The following is a 22,364-nucleotide window of genomic DNA, read 5'->3' on the forward strand; positions in this document are numbered from 1 at the left end:
AAAATTTCTTATTCTGTCATCCACAAGACCCATTAAACTGGCATTAAGATAGTGTTCATGCCACCAAAGCCACGTGCTAGAATGCTCACAGCAGCACTCCTCTCGGAATAGTCCCACACTGGAAACTCCAGATGTCCACTGACAAAGGGATGTATTTTTTTTAAGGGTGTGGTATATTCACACAATGAAAATGATCTTCAACTTCACACAAAAGTCTGAATGAGTCTCACAAACATAATGTTGAGCAAATAAATACCAACTTTGGGACTCCATTTATATATATAAAGTTCATATAAAGTTTTTAAAAAGCAGACAAAATTAGTATATGCTTTTAGAAGTTGGAAAGTAGTTACCTTCAGTGGCTGGAAGGAGACAGGAGTGGAGGGTGTTACTGATGACCGATGCCCTGCTTCTTGGTCTGGGTACTGGTTACACGGGTATGTTCAGTTTGTGAAATTCATCAAGCGCCACACTTACGATACGTGCACATTTCCATCCATGTATTTCCATCCATGTAAAAAGTTTTTTAATGTTCCCCAACCTTGATAATTTCCAAGGAAGAAATGCAGTGTCCCCCATCCCCACCCCCATGCGTTGTACCTTGTCCCCTTCTCCATCAGCTCGCTGACCCTTGCGACACAAATTAGGATGTCGTCACTGTTAGTCACCTGGTTTGTGATAGTCTGAGTACTTGAACTAGTTTTTAGTTTTCCATGTCTTTCCATTTCTAATCCTACTGAGTTGTCTTATGTAATTAAAATATTTAACATTTGGGATAAATTCTTGGTATTCTTCTTCTTGCGGCCAGGAACTATGCTCAGTTAATGATAGGTGGTATCATTTTCACCCTCCCAACAGCCCTGCAAGATGAGGCTGTTATGCCCATATTGCAGATGAGGAAGCTAAGGCTCACAGAGGAGAAATATCTTGGTTAGCAAAAACACTCCCAAGGCTGGGCTCTTTTCAATATTCAGTGTGATGCCTCCAAGTTCATTCTGCAACCAGCTTCGCTTTCCTTAACAGTTTTTCAGTGTATTGCATCTCCAGCCGGAAAGGAACAGCCAGATGGCTCGCCCCCATACTAGTTCCAGCTACCTAGAAGCTACCTGATACAAATGTTACAGGTCAGGGAGGTTAGTGCTGGAAACCCTGCTCTAATTTTCAGCCCCACACTGCAGAGAAAACCTCTACCAGTCAGGCAAGCCAGAGAGCTTTAAAGGCCCTGGCAGGAACTCTGAAATCAGACCCGGCCAGCATGTGTCCCTGAATATCAGAATTAGATGCTATATTTACCCTGAAAAGCCCTTTAGTGGAACTGAGAGTTATAAATAGCCATTAGGGCCCAAGCAAGTGGCCTTAACACATGGATTTCCTTCCAAAAATGCAGAGCCGTTTTAATTAAATTAGTTAATTAACCTTTGGGGAGGGCAGGCCCCCTGGATTCGGCTTTGTTTTTGGAGACACCGTGAGTAACCTATTCTTCGCGCGTTTGGGGAGCAGCATGCTCACTGGGTGTTCAGCTTGGAAGCTTGCACAGAGCCAAGCTCCCTGGAGAGGAACGTCTCGGGCTTGGTGCACCAGTGAGCATACCCATGCAGCCTTGCTATGGTGATCAGGGTCTCTTTGCAAAACCCATCCTTTTCCACCTTGTTTGTGCCCAGAACAAGATGGGAGTCACGGCTGTGCTCATGCTGCCCCTGCTGCTCCTGGGAATCAGCGGCCTCCTCTTCATTTACCAAGAGGTGTCCAGGCTGTGGTCCAAGTCAGCCGTGCAGAACAAAGTGGTCGTGATCACCGATGCTATCTCAGGACTGGGCAAGGGTAAGCTGGCTTCTCTCCCGCTTGTGCCCGGCCCTGCTCAGCAGGACAAGAGGCGGCCGGGTGGCGCGTGGGAAGCCTGCTAGGCAGTGGTCAATCCTGAGTTTTCTTCCAGCATCTGTCGGTAACCAGCAAGTTCCTTCTCTTTGGAGGTTGCAGCTTCCTTGCCTGATAAATGAGGGGATTGGGATATCTGGGGTTGCAAACAGCCTATGAGACAAAATTGGTCTGCAAAAGTGAGTTGTCTTACCTTCTTGGGGTTTCTGGAAGTTTTGGAATGTAAAGCACTTCCTAGTTGGAGCAATGCAATGATCATGAGCCCAGACTTGTGAGCTGGGTTCAATTCGTGGCTCCAACACCTACTAGCTGGGCGATTTGGGCAGTGACTTCACTTCTCTGCCTTGGTTTTCTCATCTGTAATGAGAAGATAATAGTCACCTCTACCTCATACTGTTCATTGTGAGAAATTAATGAATTAATAGATAGAAAGCCCCTCAGAACAGTCCCTGACACTAGAGTGGGGAACAGTCAAGTGTTAGCAATGATGCTGAGGAATGATTTTAGGCAGAACATGTGTGCTCCAGGGTGCCACGCACCCACTTGTCCCAATTTGTGTCACACTTGCCTGCTTCTCTCATCCATATTGCAATGTAGCCCTCTGCGTTTGCAACCCCTAAATTAGATGGCCTTGGAGAGCATCCGTGGATGGCCTCCATGAGATGGGTAGGGCATGTCCCAGTCTTGGAAGGTTCTAACGTTTCAAACAATGGTAATGCAACCTCCTATGTTATCTTTGCTATTGTTTTGGCAATCTTTGCTATTGTTTTGTGAGTTTTAATCAAACCTAGCGCACATACATCCAAACATCCATGGGGTCACTGGACGGCATTTACTGAGATCACCAGGTCTTGGGCACTGGGTGAGCATCACCCCTTCTGAAGAGTCCCCCTGGGATTTACTCTCAAGGTGCTGCCATTGCGGGAACATCTGTTACCTCTCATCTCGGCATTGTCCTTGAAGTGTGGGCTCATTCTCTCTGGCATTCCCAATGGGAGATAATCTGCATGCTTTGAGGATGGGTTTAATTTCAATGGAGGATCAACTTGGGTTAACCATCTAAGATAAAACAACAGCAAAGTGTAAGGCAGGTGGATAAGTTCTCTGTGTGGCTCCTAAATGGATTCCAGAGGCAACCCCCAAAGAGGAGACATCCAGCATAATTAGAATCAGGACTCAAAAGAGGGGCGAGGAGGATGCCACAGGGCAAGCCAGTGCACACACGTTTGTCAATCAGGCCAGAAACAAGTCAATAGAGAGTAGTGGTTGTGCTGGGGAACTGGAAGGGAGACTCCTCAGAGTACAAGTCTTTGGGAAAACCTTGTTCTCCAAAGAGAGCATGCTCATCTAGCATGAGGCAAGGCTGCAAGTATGCTACCCCAGTGTGGCCTTCACCATGAACCTTCCTACTACCTTAATTGCCTCTTCCCCTTGGATGGTTGAGGAACTGGCCTCTTGTTCTAAACACACCCCCATTAGCATCCTTCTCACATTGCCCTGTATTTTTTTTTTTATTTTATTTTTTAAGATACATAGATCACATAAAATGTTACATTAAAAAATATGAGAATTTAATAAAAAATAAAAACTACATATGTATTAATCCCCCCAAAAAATAAATACATCTAACAGGTTCCCATATACCCCACTTCCCAATCCCCCACTCCTCCCACATCGAGAACTTCTTTCATTAGTGTGTACATTCATTGCATTTGATGAGTATATTTTGGCGCATTGCTACACAGCATGGATTATAGTTTATATTGTAGTTTACACTCTCCCCCAGTCCATTCAGTGGGTTATGGCAGGACATATAATGTCCTGCATCCATCAGCCATGTGGGATCTAAGCCCCCTCTCAGTTTAGAGGTGGAGTGGACATTGCCATCCCAGGGTCCTCAGGATGGAGGAATGAAATATGGATGAGAGTGGACTTACTGGTATTCTACTGTAGAATTATTGTGACTCTAGCTATGGAAGAAATTATATCATTGATGTGCCCTGTATTTTTAATGTTTCTCAGTTGGTCCCTTAGACACAAGCTCCCTGACAGTGGAGCCTGTGTATTGTCATCCTGGTAACCCCAACACATTGTTCAATCCTTGACATATATTAGACACTCAAGAAAAACCACATTTAATTAATGAATAGCCTCTAAAAGTTGATTGACAAGGGAAGGCCCTTGTTTAGATAAGGATGTCCTTGTATATTTGCTTCCTTGATTTCTAACTTGATACAAGTATGAGCCAATATGAAATCTGTATGATTTCAATTATTTTAAAACATGTTGAGGTTTGTTGTACGGCCTGGGTTACAGTCTCTCAGTGAATGTTGCACGCGTGCTTGAAAAGAATGTGCCTTCTGTTACCGGGTGGAGAGTCACACAAACGTCACTTAGATCCTGTTGGCTGCTGAAGTTGTTCAGTTATTCTATATCCTTCCTTGCTGGTTTTCTGTCTAGTAGTTCTATCTATTGCTGAGAGATGCATATTTGTTTCAATAGTTTCATTTTTTTTTAAATCTCCTTAGGTTATAGACACACATTGCACAAATCAGGCACCCAGGCAACTCATCTTTAGGAGCAAGATGGTATTTTCAGAGGAATATGGCCTAGTCTCTGTAATGACTACTGTCACTGTTGGGTTTTTTTTTTTTCCTTAAAAAACAACCACCTGTATCTTATTGACCCACCCTGAAAAGAAATGCAAAGCAGAAAAAACAAGTCCAAGTATTTAGAAGTAACTTGAGAAGCTGGCGGGTGTGACCTTAAATAAAAGCCTAGCCTGGCTCTGCTGACCACACAGGTTCTAATTGCCCCGTTTCTTGCCTCCATAGCAAGGAAAAGGGAAGGGCACATGGCTGTGCAAGCACATAGCAGATCCCGGGTACCACGGACCCACTGAACCCAGTGAGGAACACGGGACAACAGCGGGAAGTCCAGAGCCAAGTTTTTTTCTTACTAAGGAAATCCAACCAACCAACAAGGATCAGGACACTTAACCTTCTCCCCAAACCCACACAATCCATCCAAGGCGGAAATTTTGCCATCTTGTACCCAGTGAGTCCGCAGCAATAGTGACAATCAGAATAGTTAACGCTGGTACATGAACTACCCCAGAAATTATCAGCCGAAAGTCAGCCCACCTGTGTTTCACTGCTTCTAAGATGCAGTTTCCCACCCTTAAGCTTTTCGGAAATTGGAATGATTGTCCTACAATCAACAGCATCTTACAACCCCCACAGACCATCCTTTTGCATTTTAATCTCTCTGAAGTCAAGAAGCATCTTACAATCAATGGCATCTTAGATTTGATGAAATATGGAAGGACTCAATTTAGGTTTGTTGGATGAAGAAAGAAAGAGCTTGGTGCCAATGTGCTTGACATAAGATAAATACTGAGCTAAGTCGTTAAAAAAATAAAAATAAGAATTCTTGGGCATACCTGAGGTCTGACTTCAGCAGAAATGCCCCATTTTTGCAGTGACTCTGGGTTTACACGGAGGCTATGAGCACACCACAGCACCAGCCTCCCTGGCCGACTGAAAAAGGCATGGCATTAGCTGAGAAGAGGGAAATGGAGGGAGGGGAACATTCCTGGCTGCCTCTCCCAAGGAGGTCAAGACCAGAGGTTTGGTCTGGTTCCTTGTTGAACGTTCCCACACCTTCCCCAGGACCAACTGGCAAATATGTAACCATCGTCACAAAAGGGAGGGAAGGGATGGGAGGGCCTGGACACACTTTTGCTAATGATGCTTCTTTCTCAGCAGCGGGGGGATTGGCTAGGAGGCAGCCTGATGCAGAATGAGGCATCCTGACCTCAATGCCAGGCTCCTTGGGTGCAAGTCCCAGCTCCACCACTTACCAGCTCTGGGGCTCACCAATCCTCACGTCTTTAATTTGGAAGATACAATCATCATGCCTGGGTTACTCCCAGCGTGGCTGCTATCGCCACACTGAAATTCTGGAAGGGGAGGCTGCTTCCCTCTCAAATGAGGTTTCCTTTAGTGAATGCTGTTATTATAAAAGCCGTATATATTAAAAAAAGAATGGTTTAAATAAAAAGAATACAAGATAAAAAATAAAATAAAAAAAAAAGATACACGAGACTCCTAGAGCCTCACTCAGTCTTTGCAAACACTTTGTTCCCTTTCAGCACCTTTGCTTACGATGTTGAAAGGTGCCTCCAGTACTGAGGAAGCAAGAATCAAGTAGTGAGACAGCCACCTCTGCCTCTTCCAAATTGATTCAGAGGGGAAATACTCTGCTCCCTTGTTAAAAAATCAGGTTGCCTCATGACTTTTCTGATTATCGTTGGAGTTTACAAAATCCTTTGGTCAAGTTAAATCCCAAAACCGCAGCATTGACTCAGAAACTGGAGTGTCTGATCTACTATATTCATGAACAAATCAATGTCCAGGTTTCTTTCCACTTCTCCACTCCTACGGCAAGCTGTAGGCCAGCTTCAGCTTTCTCTAGCTCTTCTGGGAGAGCAGGAAAATCTTATCTGACTCATACTTCAAGCTCCGTGGGCCTGGCACAGGTTTAAAGCTGAGGCTGATTCTCTCTAGCAGGCACTTTGGTGGGTTCTTCAGAGACCCTCCCTGGGGACTTAACCTGCATTTTCTATGAAGTGGGTGAAGAAGATTTTTCTCCAGCTACTCAAGCCCCCACAACCACTGGTTGGAGGCAGTCTGCTCCACGTGGGTACGCTGGTTTGGAGTCTCAGTTTGCCAGGACTGCTATGACAAACACCACATAATGGACTGGTGTAAATAACAAGCCTTTATTGTCTCACTGTTTCGGAGGCTGAGAGTCCAAAACCCAGCCATCAGCATGGCCATGCCTGCCACAGTTCTTGGGGTTTCTTGGTTGGCATCTCTGCCTCTGTCCTGTAGCTTTCTGGAACTTCTGCACCTCTGGCCTCATCCTGTAGCTTTCTATGACTTCTCTTTATAAGGCTGTCAATAAAATGGGTCAAGGCCCACCCTGAATTTATTGGGCCACACCTAAATAGGATCTTAAAAGATCCTGTTCACAAATGAGTCCACACCTCAATGCCACTACATCTTCTGTGGGTCCTATTTTACAAGTGGGTTCACATCCACAGGTCTAAGATTAAGAATTTGTCTTTGAAAAAATAAAATAAAATAAATAAATAATTTAAAAAAAGAATTTGTCTTTGGGTAGGGTACATGATTCAATTTACACTGAGTTATCTTGGGCAGAATTCAAATGAGCTCCCACCATCTTTCTCTTCTCTTTTCTCCATCTCGCTCACATGGCCCACTGCTGCTCCACCAGAAACGGTGGTGAATACCTGGGGCCTGCAGACCAGTCCCCACACAACCTTTCCTCTGCCCCCAGGGCAGGTGGCCAGCCCTGGCTCTTGCCCATTACATTTCCCAGGTCTGACTCAGACGTGGCTCCTGGGCTTCCAGCAACAGGGAACTCAGAGGAGCTGTTCAAATGGTCCCACTGACACCCTTCTCTCTAGGCTCGAGATCAGGGGAGATCACATCCCCACCCTGGCCCACAGGTGAGGACTCACATAACAGTTCCCTCCAAAGACATCCCCCTTCAAAGCCTCCTCACTCTCCTCTTCCTTGATCCATTTATGCCCTCTTTTTGGTAAATGGAATCTCTTCATGAAACAGGAGTTCGGTTATTTCCTTTGAAAATCAGCATCTTGGACTGGCACCTAACTTCAGAATTCTATGTCTATTTGATTTGACATCTCACTTAAACTTCCAATTTAATATCCCATTACGTGCAGATATTTAACATTTAACACCCTATTACACACACACAAACATACACACAAAATCCTGTTTATGGCATCCTATTAGACATACTGTTTTATATTTTTTTTGTCTTTTTTATTGAAACTTACTAAATCATGAACTTCTTTCACATCAATAAATCCATTTCTGCAACATCAGTTTTAAGGGCTTCAAATATTCTATGTAAAGATATTCCATACTTTACTTAACAAATTTTCCATTATATTGGACATTTATAATTATCTCCAGCTTTTTACTGTTATAAATGGTACCAAGATAAACAAGATTACAACTATGTCTATGCAGACATTCCTTAATTAATGCCTTAGATTAATGTCCATAAAGGAAATTACTGGGTCAAAGTCCACACTTAGTTTCAAGGATACTGTCAAATTCTTCTTCCAAAAAACTGCAGCAATTTATGCTACCACCAGCAGTGAATGTGTGATAAGTCCCTTTTACTCAAAATCTTGCCAAGACTGAGTATTACCATTTTGGGTTTTATTATATTACAATTAATGCCATTTTAATTTGTACTTCTTTATTATTGTCATTAATATTATATTAGTTCTTTGTACCCCTTTTATAATTCACTTATTCATGTTGTATCAGTCAGTCAAAAGGGTGCTGATGTAAAACAAAGGATATTTATTTGGGGTAGAAGTTCACAGTTACCAGGCCGTAAAGCATAAATTACTTCCCTCACCAAAGTCTGTTGCCACATGTTGGAGCAAGATGGCTGCCAACATCTGTGAGAATTCAGGCTTCCTGTGTTCCTCTCTTCCCAGGGCTCAATCCTCTCCAGGCTCAGCTGCTCTGCTCCTCTGTGTGCTTTCTTCCTGGGCTCCAGCTCAAAACTCCAACTACTGTGCCTTGTCGTTTTCTCTGTGAGTCCCTGCCCACCAAGGGGGTGGGGATGCAATGTCCTACTGAAGTGGCTCAATCAAAGCCTTAATCATTATATAATCAAGTAAAAGTGAAACTTCTGAATCCAGTATAATCTAATATGCCCGGAGGGACAGAGCAGTTTACAAACATAATCCAATATCTATTTTTGGAATTCATAAACCATATCAAATTGCTATACATGTCCTCAGCTAATTTTTTAGGCTTCTTAAAAAAAATTGATTTGTAAGAGTTTTTTTTTTTATATTTCAAATAATTAACCCTTTTCTGTCATGTAGGTTATAAATACGTTTTCTCAGTTTATCTTGCTTTTAATTCTATTTTTGTGTTTTTTTCTATTAGGAAGTTTTTAAGGATAAATCTATAAATCATGTCTGTTATGATTTCTTCCTTCAATGTCATGCTTGGAAGATCTTTCCCCAATGCAGAGTTAAATATTCATCTCTCCTTTCTTTCAGTTCTTTTAGGTTCTGTTTTTACACTTAAATATTTAACACATTTTGGTATAATGCATCTGGTATCCCCCCAATAGTTATACAGTAGTCCAAATACAACTCTTTAAATATATTCTTTTTCCAATGATTCAACATGCTAACTTTATCATATACTAAATTCTTATCAAAACGTGGCTCAATTTTTATCAGCAGTTCTCTCTAAACTTGAATCACTAATGCTGTGCTTTAATTTCTGTAGATTTTTTATTTTATTAATAACTGATAAAATTAGTTCACCCCATCATTTTTCAAAATGTTGCTTTTCTGCATGTTTATTATTCCAAATAAAGTTTGTAAATTATTCAAATATAGTTTAGAATCTTTCCATCACTTTCAAAGATCTTTTGGAATCTTGATTTACTACATGAAATTAAACAGATATGAGTTGACATTGTTATTGAATTTTGCCATTCAATTCACCGCAGACAACCCTCCCTCAACAGAACACCTGCACTTAGAGAAATCTCCCCCTTCTCTATGGCTCTAACAATTCAAGGTGACACTGCTAACACAGTTCTTAATTCAGGTTTCCCTCAGTCAGCAGAACAGACCACAGCTGCCCTCCTTCCAACTATACCACACCTGTTTTCAGACATTTCTGAGACCTCCCTTCCCTAGACCCGTTACTTTTCTTCTTCTCTCTCAGCTGCTTCTGCCTTCACTTCTCCCCACATCTGGCTTAGACTGCATGGTCCAGCACCCCAATCATTCTCTCTCCTGTTCCACAATTCTCCTGCCCATGAGGCTAACTTATCAAACTTCACCTAACTGTCCTATCGCACTAGCTCCTTCTCTCCTTTTCAGTCAAGGCTTCTGAGCCCTGCAGGAGAAAATCATACACCCCTAAAATCACTTTGTGCCATTGCACTCACAGTATCCAGCCTCCAATAGGGCTCGGAGGTACTCAGTTATCCTTTGCTGTCCCTGGCCAATCTGGACCCACTGTTTCCTGGTGTAAGATGGGGCAATCATAGGTGCCCACCTGCAGCAGGTGCTTTCTGGTGCCCCAGTAACTTTCCCACTTACCCATTCTCCAGGTGCTATGAGCATGGACTGCTAAGGACATGCCCTCTGCCAGTGACGTCCCTTGCCTAGGAGTTATACACCCTATCCACCACCCACAGTCAGTGACTGATGAATGCGGGTGTCCAAAAGGCTTGCCCTCTTGCCTCCCGGTGGGACAGCTCTGTGACTGGGTGTACATTCTGGAACCCTCCTCGGATCCAACCAAGGCTAGACTTTGCCTGGGCTGACATTCTTGCCTGGCACCTTTCCCTGGCCCCTCCTCCTTCCCCTGCTCCCTGGCAGGTTTCTTTTCTCAAGCACACACCTTGGTAAGACCTGGTCACCTGAATCCCTATCTGACTCTATTTCTAGGGAGCCTGACCTAACAAACTATGTCATAGAGTTGTGAGAAATAAGTGAGTTCATACATGTGAAGTTCTTTCAACAGTTCCTAATAAACTTCCAAAGTATGTTAGCTTTCACTGTGTTTGAGTAGCAATGCTATTGCTACATAATGGTGCTGTGACGACCAGCCATTGCCCAGTTGAAAAAGTCCTGAGCTGGATGAGTCAGGAATTAGTTCACAGTAAAATTCATTAGACAGAGAACATGTTTACTTTCTTATAGAAAAAGCCACAGAGAAAATGTAGAGGAAACCAGTGACATTTAGTCTGAAAAGACATGATGGCTATTTCCCATCTCTTTAGATTTAGATATATTTAGGGCTGTAGACTGCATGGTCCTTCTGTCTAGTATAAGAAAGAATATTCTGGGAAGTGGACTTGGCCCCCATGGGAGGTCTGTGGTTCAAACCCCAGGCCTCCTTGACCCGTGTGGAGCTGGCCCATGCGCAGTGCTGATGCGCACAATAAGTGCCCTGCCACACAGGGGTGTCCCCCACATAGGGGAGCCCCACACGCAAGGAGTGCGCCCCGTAAGGAGAGCTGCCCAGCACGAAAGAAAGTGCAGCCTGCCCAAGAATGGCGCCACACACACGGAGAGCTGACACAACAAGATGATGCAACAAAAAAAGAAACACAGATTCCCAGTGCCGCTAATAAGGATAGAAGCGGTCACAGAAGATAAGGATAGAAGCGGTCACAGAAGAGCACAGAGAGAATGGACACAAGTGAGCAGACAACTGGGTGGGGTGGGAATGCTGGAAGGGGAGAGAAATTTTTAAAAATTAAAAAAAAAAAAAATCTTAAAAAAAAAAAAAGAATGTTCTCCTAGCCAGAACTACCCAAAAATGGAAGGGGATGTTTCACCCAATTGTGAGCTCCCCATCCTAGGAAGCAACCAAGTTGAGGGTAGAAACTAGGAAAAATTCCAGCACTGGAGGGATTGAGTGAAATGACCTCTAAAGGACCTTGCAGCCCTGATTTTGGACTTCCTGGATCTGTAAGACAGGGGACTTATAGACTATAAGTGGCTCCATCCACACAGTAGCCCCGCCCTCTTTCCTTCTTTCTCACAGAGTGTGCACGAGTGTTCCATGCTGGCGGAGCTAGGCTGGTGCTGTGCGGAAAGAACTGGGAGAGGCTGGAGATACTATATGATGCCTTGATCAGTGTGGCTGACCCCAGCAAGGTGAGGTCTCCTGCAGTTGGCTTAGATTACTCCTGGGCATCCTTTGTCTTCACTAATGGTTAAGGACAAGCTCTTTGGCACTGTGGGTTCTTTCAGCAGGGTGGAATTTGAAGAGTGCTTGGGGAAATGTGAGGCAAAAGTCCCACTGATCCTTGACATGGGCATGTCTATGTCATTTTGGCCACTCACCCATGCCAAAGATCTGACTCTCCCCCACCCAATTCTATTTAAGTCAGAGTCAGGGGATCCAGAAAATAGGGTACAGGTTGTGATTACATACATTTATGGCTGATTTTTCAAAATATAATTCCTCCAAGGGTATCTCCTTCGAAGAAGTCAGGGAAGTGATGTCCCCTTCCAAGAAGTTACCCAGGAGGTGAACACTTACTTTAGTGCAACTGCAATTTTCAAAGCACTTCTGGAACATTCTTTAGAGAACTGCCTTCAGAGTTCTCCAAGATTTAAAAGCAACAAAACTTTGCTCTTGAAGTTGAATTTAGGTTTTGAAAACAGCCAAAATAATTCACAGCTAAGCCTGGTATTTGAAGAGATGGGTCAAATTCTAAATTATGTTTCTTGGGCTGTAATTAAGTATTAGGTCAAAATGAGGTTCTCTGGTCACTTGTGTGGGATATACAGAGTTAAACCAAGTTCATCTGGCTTCTTTGCTACACAACTTTCAGAGCCTTTGATATGCTAATGTGCATTGTGTAGCTCCAATAAAAACATATAATTGTGTGTTTCCTAAACAAATTTGACCAGGGAACCTCTTTTCAAGGACATATCCCAGAATTACACTGGGATTCCCTTTACACACAGTATAACCAGCTTCCACATCTGTCTCCCCCTCTGGACCATGAGAATCTTGATGGCAGTGAGTGTCCAGGGCTGACCACAGTGCTGGCACGCAAGAGGTGCTCCAAAAATATTTTTTTATTGATTTTGTCCCCAACAATATGTGGCTGCAAATAACTGTGGTAGATTTTCTCATGGCTTGTCTGTTTGGAAAGCAATTTCCAAAAAAGAGCTGAGAAATGTCTTAAGTAATGACATCACTACTGGAACAAGTGTCCAGCCTCCAAAGGGGACGATCATGAAGGATGGCCTTTTGGATTTATCAGTTCTGGCATTTTTGCCCAAAGTTTACATTATTGCTACATATTCGCATTTGGAGTTTGTTGATGTTGTTCCACTAGTCCCCAAGAATAAATTCTCCTCCCCAACCCCAAAGCCATTTCTACTTTTCCGTCTTCACTTTTATTTTTTTGGTCCTTCCATGAGCTCTGGATTTCAAAAAGGGTGGCTCTCAGATAGGTAGGGTGGGAGGTGTTCCCATTCCTTGACTCTTTCATTGGTTCAACAGACATTTACCCCAAAGCTGGTCCTCTTGGATCTCTCAGACATCAGCTGTGTCCAGGATGTGGCAAAAGAGGTCCTGGACTGCTACGGCTGTGTGGACATCCTTGTCAACAATGCCAGCATGAAGGTGAAGGGACCTGCCCATAAGATTTCCCTGGAGCTCGACAAAAAGATCATGGATGCCAATTACTTCGGGCCTATCACACTGACCAAAGGTCTCGTGAGTTTGACATTTCCCTGGGTTTCTGGACCACCAGCTGCTAAGGGAGGGCTCTGTTATGGAGCCAGGTGGTCCTCCAATTTTCTAAGGAACCCCTGGGCTCCCTTCATAAAAAATCCCTATTTATTTGGTGAAAGCTTTCAGCGTTCTGACTATAAATGCTGATGAAACGAAGATTTTGCAAGTATCTTACTGGCCTATTTCCAACCTCCGTGTCTTTGAACCTGCCCTTCCCACCAGCCTTGCCCTTTTCCCCTCTCTCCTCTAACTCATATCCATGGTCCCCCCTCCAATCCCATTTGACAGTTCCAGACTATTACCCACATTCTTTGCATATATTTTGATATAGCCACCTTGCCCTTGATCCGCTTTTAAATATGGGGAGACAGTTGCTCTTCATAACGATGGGCAAATATAGAGATTCTGTCCTCAGAAATAAAGAAAAATCATTTCTCCTCAAAGTACAAGACAGCCAATACACTGTCAACCCCTTCGCAGAAACAGAAGTCAGGAGGACATGTCCCTTAAAAGGGAAAATGGTGCTTCCTATGTGGACCTGTTGAGTTTGAGATACCCAGGGGACATCCAGGTGGTTTCTCATGGGCAAGTTCACTGGTGGGTGGAGCTAGACATAATCATGGATGAGAACCAAGAGTTGAAGCATCCTCTCTTCCCCTCAAAAATAAAATTTTATCAAAACAACTCAAGAGAGGGGAACAGATGTAGCTCACGTGGTTGGCACCTGCTTTCCATGAATAAGGGCCCAGATTCAATCCCTGGTACCTCCTAAAAACAAACAAACCAAAAAACTAGCTCTCATTGGGGAGTGGATGTAGCTCAGTGGTTGAGTTCCTGCTTCCCACATACAAGGTCCTAGGTTCAATCCCCAGTACCTCCTGAAAAAACCAAACTAACAACAACAACAAAAAAAACTCAAGAGGGAGAATGCGAGCACAGAGAACAGTTACATTCAGGGAGTGGGATGCCCTGACAGAGCTGGAGAAGGCACAATCTTAGAAGTTGGGGGAAAACAGATTCACCTACTCTCTAACTAAGAGTGGTCCCATGCTTGGAGCCTCTAATAACAGGATTCTAACTACTATAAAAGATAAAGGAAAAGTATCATTTGAGGCAGAATATGACTTCCCAGAGCCACTGAAATGGTCCCCAGAGATTACAGTTTCCCCAGCCCAGGAGGCACCTAGCAGATTGGGACACACCGAGCAGGTGGGCAATTAAATGTGTCATCCCTCCAACCACACTGGCTTATAAGTGAGGAATGCAGAACTGTGGAGAAGGTTAGGACTGGTTTCCCTTCCTGGTCATGCCTCTAACTTTCTAAAGACCCTGTGTCTAGTCACTAGCTCTGGACCTCAATTTACCCATCTCTACACAAGGAGGCTGGATTTAATAATCTATTGTGAAAGTTGAATTTTTTCATACCGTCTTTTCATTTTTGCCATATCCCCATTCTACCTCCACTATTATTTACTTAATATCTTTCTCTAAATTTCCTCATTTTTCATTTTAGAAGGAAATCTTCATGATACTACCATAAAATTAAGAACGCCTTTCACTCAATAAATAGACGGCAACCTAAAAACAAAATAGACGTTCATAAATTCTCCCAAGACAGCCTGAGATTGCGCAGAGTTGAGGTCTTTCTCTATTAGAAAATTAGCAGTCAAGAGTGATATTAAAGACATTAGAACCAAAAGGAGACTGTCTTCTTAAGGCAATAGAATCGAAAAGGAAATAACTGGCTTTCTCACCACTGAAATCGGTGTTAGTTAATACCACACTGGTTGATCATTTTAAATCACATGGCATTTCAGCCGGTGATGCCCACCCTCTCTTTGGTAACACTGGACTCCTTGGTTGCCAGAGACTTTTCCATCTCTATCGTGCTGTGATCTAATTACCAGTGAAGTCCAGGAAGCATTTGTGATGGAGGGGGGTGTGGGGAGGGGGTCTCCCTGCTGCTGCAGCCTCAATCTCACATTTTTAACAGTAGCTCCTTGTCCTGTATTTTCCAGCCCTGCTTCCCAACATGATCTCCCGGAGAACAGGCCAAATCGTGTTAGTGAATAACATCCAAGGGAAGTTTGGAATCCCGTTCCGTACCGCTTGTGAGTTGCTAAGACAATAATGTCCTCCTCAGAGATGTTCTGTCTAGGACTTGGTGTATGTTTATATGGGGGCAGAGGAGCTCCAGAGCAGCGGCCTTCTGCTGGTTTTTCTTTCATCTCTTCAATTCCCATTTTTCAAGCACCTACAGTATGCAGGTCACTGTGGAAGATCCTAAGACATAAAAGGTCCCTCTCCCCCAAAAGCTCAGTATCTCTCAGGTGACCAGGATGTGAGCTGGCTGAACAGGATCAATGCCAGGTGGTTACACTCCTGACAAGGTTAAACTGGACACAGATCTTAAGCCCCCTTCCATGTAGACAGCCTTGAAGGATAGGAAAGATGTCAATCAGGAAAGAAAATGTGGGGGAAAAAAGTGAGAGGGAATGGGAGACATTCTGAAGAAGGAATAAGGAAAAAGAAAAGGAGCAGAATTCCAGGGAAGGGGCAACTCCAAAAGTGAGATTTTCTTTTAAAAGTCCAAGGAGGTATATGTTCCTAGGTTCATGAGATCCACTTAGAAAAACTCTGGAGCCATCCCCACCCCTCGTGAGGTAGGTTTCTGGGATGGTGGGGAGCATGCCTTCTGCATTTCTTTCTTGCCCACAGAACCATGAGCAAAAGAGCTCAGTAATTGTTCGATGGATTGAAAGGTCGGAGGGAGAGAAAAAGGAAGGAAAGGAAAATGGGTAGTTTCCTAGGTTGCGTAAGCAAATCCATGAAATGGGTCAGGTTAAAGAATGGGAATCTATTTGCTCATGGTTTTGAGTGACCTTCGGCTTAATGCCCAATCAAGCATCATGAAGGCAATGCTTTCTCCCCGAAGACTGCTGAGTTTTGGGGCTGGCTGCCTGCAATCCTTGGCTCCTCCGTCCCACGGCAAGGTGCATGGTAGTGTCTCCTGGTCTCTCCCTTCTCTTCTGGGTTTCAATGATTTCAGTTTCTCACTTCTGTGACTTTCTCTTATGTTTGAATCCACTCCGTTTATAAAAGACTCCAGTAATAGGATTAAGACGTATCCGATTGGGCTGGGCCACATATACCTAACTGAAGCAGCCTCATCAAAAGATCCTGCTAACAAGGGGTTCACACCCACAAGAAAGGATTAAAAAATTTTTAAAGATTTTATTTATTTCTCTCCCCTTTCCCCCTTTGTCTGCTCTGTGTCCATTCACTATGTGTTCTTCTGGGTCTGCTTGCATTATCAGTGACACTGGGAAACTGTGTCTTTTTTGTTGCGTCATCTTGCTGCGTCAGCTCTCTGTGTGTGTGTGGTGCGACTCCTGGGCGGGCTGCACTTTTTTCACACGGGGCGGCTCTCCTTGTGGGGCGCACTCCTTGTGCGTGGGGTACTCTTACACGGGGGCACCCCTGCATGGCACGGCACTCCTTGTGTATGGCAGCAATGTGCATGGGCCAGCTTACCACACAGGTCAGGAGGCCCTGGAGAATGAACCCTGGACCCTCCATATGGTAGACAGACGCTCTATCAGTTGAGCCACATCCGCATCCTGGATTAAATTTTAAGAACATGTTTTTCAGGGGTACATACAGTTCCAAACTACCACAGTGCCTAATATTATTTTACTCTCTTCCTCTTTGTATTAGTTACGTTAAGCCTAAGGTGGCTGTGATGTAACTTCTCTTGCACGTAACAATCTCAATGAGAATGGTCCAGGTTGGTGGGCTCCACTATTCTACATGGTCATTCGGGGCCCCAGGATCATGCCAAGTCATTGCTTGACATCTTCTACTTGTCAAAGCTGGGTCCCTGCCACATCTGGGTCCCAGTTGGCAAGAAGAGAGAAGTGTTGAGGAGGTCAAATGTCTAAAGCCCCAACTTCCTATCGGTGAACATTCTGTCAACAGCTCACACTGTTACCTGCAGGCCCATGAAGGAGGGAAGGATGGAGTTTGGTCCACACCCAGCAGCCTTTGCTACATGCCTCATTTTCCTCTCTTCCCCAATTCATATATAAATCTCACTACTATTCCTTCTACTTTTAAACTCTTTCTACATGGTATTTTCAGGGACTGGATAACACTTTGCTTTCCTTGTTTTATGTCTCTGCTTTAGTTTCCTGGCTGCTAAAACAAATATCATACAATGGGTTGGCTTAAACAATGGGAATTTATTGGCTCATGGTTTCAGAGGCTAGAAGGCTTGCCTTCTGCCAGGGTTTGTAATCTTTTGGCCGGCCAGTCTTCTTCGAGGTTCCTTGGCTTTTGGGTCACATGGCAACCTCTTCTTCTTTCCTCTTCTTCTTTGGCTTCTGCCTGCTCTTTGTGGATTTCCCCCATGACCTTCTATATAAGGCCTCCAGCAATAGGATTAAGACCTGAAGGAACCTCATCAAAAGGTTCTATTTATCCTTATTCATACCCACTGGATTAGGGCTTGGGGCCTGAACATGCCTTTTGTGAGGGGCACGATTCAATCCCCAGCAGCCTTCATTCATTAAGCCAGAAAAGGTGCTGAGTTACAGACGCGTGACACTGGGCATTGCAACGGGCTCTTCAGTCACCAACAACTATGGGGCAAATGCCCTGGTTCCTTTGAAGCATTTTGGAAACACAGCAGCAAGGGCTAAGAACTCTACTCCCACCCGTCTCACCCCCCTGGCCATGGTCTGGCTTCTCTGCAACAAAGGAATTAAGGAGTGCAGAGTTTTCCATATAAATGTCAGAACTAAAGAGACAAGGCTGTCACTCCTCTTCCTCTCCGTTGGCTTCTGACGGGTACTGGGGTGAGAGGGCAGGGGAGTGGTCACCCACCTGCAAAGGCAGCATCCTCAGGGGCCACAGCACCTGCCCCTCAGCATCATCCCAGGCAGGGATACTGGGGGCCAGGACCAGACTCACATGCCTGGCATCAGGCCGGTCATGCGAGTTCCCCTCCTGACACAGGCACATACCCCCTTCACTGCACTAACCATTCTACATGGAGATTACCCCTGTGTGTCTCTGCCTTGCACTGTGGGCTCCTCGAGGGCAGTGCTGCTCCACCCCAGCTCTGTGTCCCCAGCCCAGAGCAGATGTCCCATGTACATGTGTTGAGTCAATGAAGGAAGCACTCAGTTCATGGATGAATGAACAGCAAACTGATTATCCCCCCCCTCCTTTATTTGGTTTAACAACTGTACTGACATATAATATACATACCATACACATCACCATTTAAAATCATACAATCCAGCGTCTCTCAGTATATTCAGAGTTGTGCATCCATCACCACAATCAGTTTTAGAACATTTCATTACTCTGAAAGGGAACTCCACACTCCATAGCCATCACTCCCCAAAACCCTCATTCTCTCCAGCCCAAGGCAACCTCTAATCTGCTTTCTACAGATTTGCCTGTTCTGGACATTTTGTATAAATAGAACCATACACTATGCAGTCCTTTATGACTGGATTCTTTAACTCAGCATAACGTTTTCAAGGTTCATCCCTGTTGTAGCATAAGTCAGAAATTCATTCCTTAAGGCTGAATAATATTCCATTATCTGGATATACCACATTTTATTTACCCATTAATCTATTGCTGGGCATTTTTGTTGTTTTGTTTCTTGGCTGTTGTGAATAATGCTGCTATGAACATTTACGTAGATGTTTTAGTGTGGACATGATTTCAGTTCTCTTGGGTGTGCCTAGGAGTGGAATTGCTGTCATAAGGAAATCTAGGTTTAACCCTTTGTTGAATTGCCAGACTGGTTTCCACAGCAGCTGCATGACTTTACATTCCCACCAACAATGTAGGAGGCTTCCAATCTCTCTGCATCCTTGCCAACACTTATCATTTGTCTTTTTAATTCCAGCCATCCTGTCAGATGTGAAGTAGTATCTCATTTGTATTTCCCTGATGGGTATGGTAACCCTTTATATGCAGGCAAAATTAAAGGGTTCAAGTACAAACTCTGCCTTGCCACTTCATGCTTTCCACACAATCTCTCTGAGCTTCTCATTCTTCATTATTCATAAAGTGGGGATTAGAACTCCTGTTTCTCTTCATTCAATGTATTAATTAATGAGATAGTGGCGTCGCAAAGTTGTAGGAAGGGGCTCAAATGATATGATGCACATATCCTCATTGTATAAACTAGGAAGGGGCAAGCTGACCTACAGGCTGAGCTGGGTTTGCTTTGGCTAGCGAATTTTTTTTGTCATGAGTTCTCAAGATTTAAATATTGGGACATTTTCATAAAAAGCATGATCTCTAGCTTCTTCTAAACAATCATAAGATCTGATGCCAAAGACCTAGCTTCCCACCTGGGGAAATTGGCAGGCGGGAGCTATAGACATTAATTTGGGACTCTGCTCACAACTCGAATGGTCATGAAAACACTGATCAGTCATCAAAGGGTTTCCACGTACCAGGTCCTGTGCAACCAGCTTTGCACATCTTGACTTGTTGGCTCCTGCAGCAGTTCCTGAAGTTGCCTGTTGATTGTCCTCATCTTATACCTGCAGCACCTGTGTTCTTGATGCTGTAGGGTGAGGTGCAGGTTAGGGTTTCCAAAGAGCAGTCTGGGGGCTCATATATGGGAAGGAGAAAGGTCACCTCTCCCTCCCCTCAGAAGTATTTGGAAAGGGATTTCGGCTTGATTTTAAGTACCTGGGCATTAAGTCTTTTAAGGTAGCAGAGAACATGATAGGTTTACCTACTACATGGGGTTCTTAATCTTTTTGTTCCATGGACCCCTTACCCAGCCCACACTATACTGTGTATTATTTAATAAATATATCACACCCACACCAACACATCCCCATAATAATTTTTTGAATTTCAATTCAAGCTCACAGATCCCTTGTTAAGAACCCCTGACCTACTGCTTCACTCAGAATCCAACAAGATCCCCAAAATATGAAGTTGGGGTTCACTAACTCCAGAAGTGGCTCTAACTTCCCTAAGCTTTAGGAACATTCGCTTTTGGGAATTCCTGGAGCTATTCTTATTTACCTGACCACTGGCCTCCACGATTTGAATTTGGTGAATAGATTACATGGGCAGGTTCTCTGAGGGAAAGGGGGACAGGAAAGGAGAGGGAAGATTTGTGTGCCAGGCTTGCTATGACTCCCAGCTGGCCCTAGGATCCTGGACAAGTACCCCAGGTATCAGCCTTCCAGGGAAGGAAATGGAGCTCATGCTTGTGCTACACACTTTATATACATGTTCTAATTTTATCTTCACAGCAACTTGCCAGGAAAATATTGTCCCCATTTTATTTTATTTTTTTAATCTTTTGTTTTGTATGTGTACCTTTTTGGTTTTTGTTCATGTCCCCATTTTAAAGATAAGAAAACTGAGCCTCAGAGAAGTAGAGTGATTTGCCCAAGGTCACAGAGCAGGCAATTGGCTAAGGTGGATTCAACCTGACTTGGCCTCCTTCCACCACATCATGATGGCTCTGTTCCCTCATCTGCAAAGGGAGGGTCAGGGCCAGGGGGCTTCTTGACTTTGTGGGAGTGTGGCGAGTTGGCTGTCTTGTCTCCAGCGTTCCCCCCGGGGATGCAGGGCTGGGCCCCTGCCCGCCCCACCTCTGGCTGGTTTCCCTTCCAGACGCTGCCTCCAAGCACGCTGCCCTGGGCTTCTTTGACTGCCTCCGAGCAGAGGTGGAGGAATACGACGTTGTGGTCAGCACCGTGAGCCCGACCTTCATCTGCTCGTACCACGTTTATCCCGAGCAAGGAAACTGGGAAGCCTCCATTTGGAAATGTGAGATTTCAGAGGAAAGCTGGAGGGACGGGGGCTGAAGAGGGCTCCGAGGGGCCTCTGGGACAGTCTTGTTTCATTGGGCTCAGGGTCTCTCTGAAGCACGTGACTGGGGGTGATGGGACCTTTGCAACCAGCTAACAGCAGAGTGGAACCCAACCTTTTGTCCTAGGGCACCAGGTAGAGAGAATCTCACCTATAAACTAACAGACCAAGACCCCACTGAACTCAGTAACTCATTTGCTCTGTGACCTTGTTCAAGTGACTGCCTCGCTCTCAGCCTCAGTTTCCCCAGAAGTTTTAAAAGCCTTTAAGAGCCTTTCTGCTCCCCTTTTTCCTTTGGAGGCAGCACAGAGGTTAAGAGTTTGCAGCCAGACCATCCGCATTTGAAGCTTGCCTCTGCCACCTATTAGAATGCGGGCAAGTTGCTTTAATCTATCTATGCCTCAGTTTTCCCTACAGAAAATTAGGATTAATGTTAACACCTACCTCATGGAATTGGGGGGACTGAAGGTTATAACAGCTTACCTGTAAGAGGTTTGGAACAGCAAACAGCACATAGTGAGTGCTTGACAAGTGTACATTATTATTCTTCTAGAATACTCTAAATGAAGACACATTACACTTTGCCCAAGGCAAAGGTCTAGATTGGGGAACCAAGAGGAATCAAGATGGGGGACAGCCCAAGTGCTTCCAGGACGCTGTTGACCAGCACGGCTTCACAACAGTTACAAACAATGCCACCATAATTTATCCAGCCCCTTCTTATGTTCTAAGCTCTTCTACGTACCTTTGATAGCTCCTAACCACCTTCAGAGACGAAACTGCAGAAGTCCAGGGGGTTACAGTGTTTCCCCAGGGGCTCACAGCCAGTCAACGGCAGTGCTGGCCTAGAACCTAGGGTCTCTGGTACACACGCCTTCTCTCTCTGGTCACTCAGAGGGTGCGGGTCAGCCTGTCCCTGCTGTGACTGTAGCATGGCCCCCACCCCACTTGGGGTTTTTCAGTCTTTTTCAGGAAGCTGGCCTACGGGGTGCACCCCGTGGAGGTGGCTGAAGAGGTGATGCGCACTGTGAGGCGGAAGAAGCAGGAAGTCTTCATGGCCAATCCCATCCCCAAGGCTGCCGTCTACATCCGCACCTTCTTCCCGGAGTTCTTCTTCGCCGTGGTGGCCTGTGGGGTGAAGGAGAAGCTCAACGTACCAGAGGAGAATTAACTACAGGAGGCCAAAGGGTGGTCCCAATGGGAATAAAGGCTTTCCTGGAAGGTGTTTGGATCTACTGTCTTCTCAGCACA

At 44.6% G+C, this 22,364-nt stretch overlaps 1 protein-coding gene and 1 long non-coding RNA gene across 2 annotated transcripts; one reads left to right on the forward strand and one right to left on the reverse strand.

Moving 5' to 3' along the window:
- Window positions 1–1,329: 1,329 nt before the first annotated feature.
- DHRS7C (dehydrogenase/reductase 7C) lies at window positions 1,330–22,338 on the forward strand. Its single transcript, XM_058283484.1, has 7 exons — window positions 1,330–1,465; window positions 1,662–1,821; window positions 11,538–11,650; window positions 13,014–13,224; window positions 15,266–15,358; window positions 20,916–21,071; window positions 22,076–22,338. Exons 2-7 carry the CDS (start codon window positions 1,668–1,670, stop codon window positions 22,282–22,284), a joined length of 936 nt encoding a protein of 311 aa, XP_058139467.1. The 5' UTR covers window positions 1,330–1,465; window positions 1,662–1,667; the 3' UTR covers window positions 22,285–22,338.
- On the reverse strand, window positions 2,054–22,087 carry LOC131274983 (uncharacterized). Its single transcript, XR_009182330.2, has 4 exons — window positions 21,859–22,087; window positions 19,730–19,842; window positions 2,813–2,934; window positions 2,054–2,232 (listed from the first exon to the last, which is right to left on the reverse strand). It is a non-coding gene; the product is annotated as an uncharacterized lncRNA (long non-coding RNA).
- Window positions 22,339–22,364: the final 26 nt, after the last annotated feature.

This window comes from Dasypus novemcinctus, chromosome 21 (assembly GCF_030445035.2).
Source record: "Dasypus novemcinctus isolate mDasNov1 chromosome 21, mDasNov1.1.hap2, whole genome shotgun sequence".
Classification (NCBI taxonomy): Eukaryota; Metazoa; Chordata; class Mammalia; order Cingulata; family Dasypodidae; genus Dasypus; species Dasypus novemcinctus.

What these genes read in the sequence shown, in the direction of transcription:
- DHRS7C (XM_058283484.1), top strand. Translation starts at nt 1,668, where the DNA reads ATGGGAGTCACGGCTGTGCTCATGCTGCCCCTGCTGCTCCTGGGAATC. An exon ending in TATCTCAGGACTGGGCAAGG is followed by an intron (nt 1,822 to 11,537) that starts GTAAGCTGGCTT and finishes TCTTTCTCACAG; the next exon opens with AGTGTGCACGAGTGTTCCAT. An exon ending in AATCCCGTTCCGTACCGCTT is followed by an intron (nt 15,359 to 20,915) that starts GTGAGTTGCTAA and finishes TTTCCCTTCCAG; the next exon opens with ACGCTGCCTCCAAGCACGCT.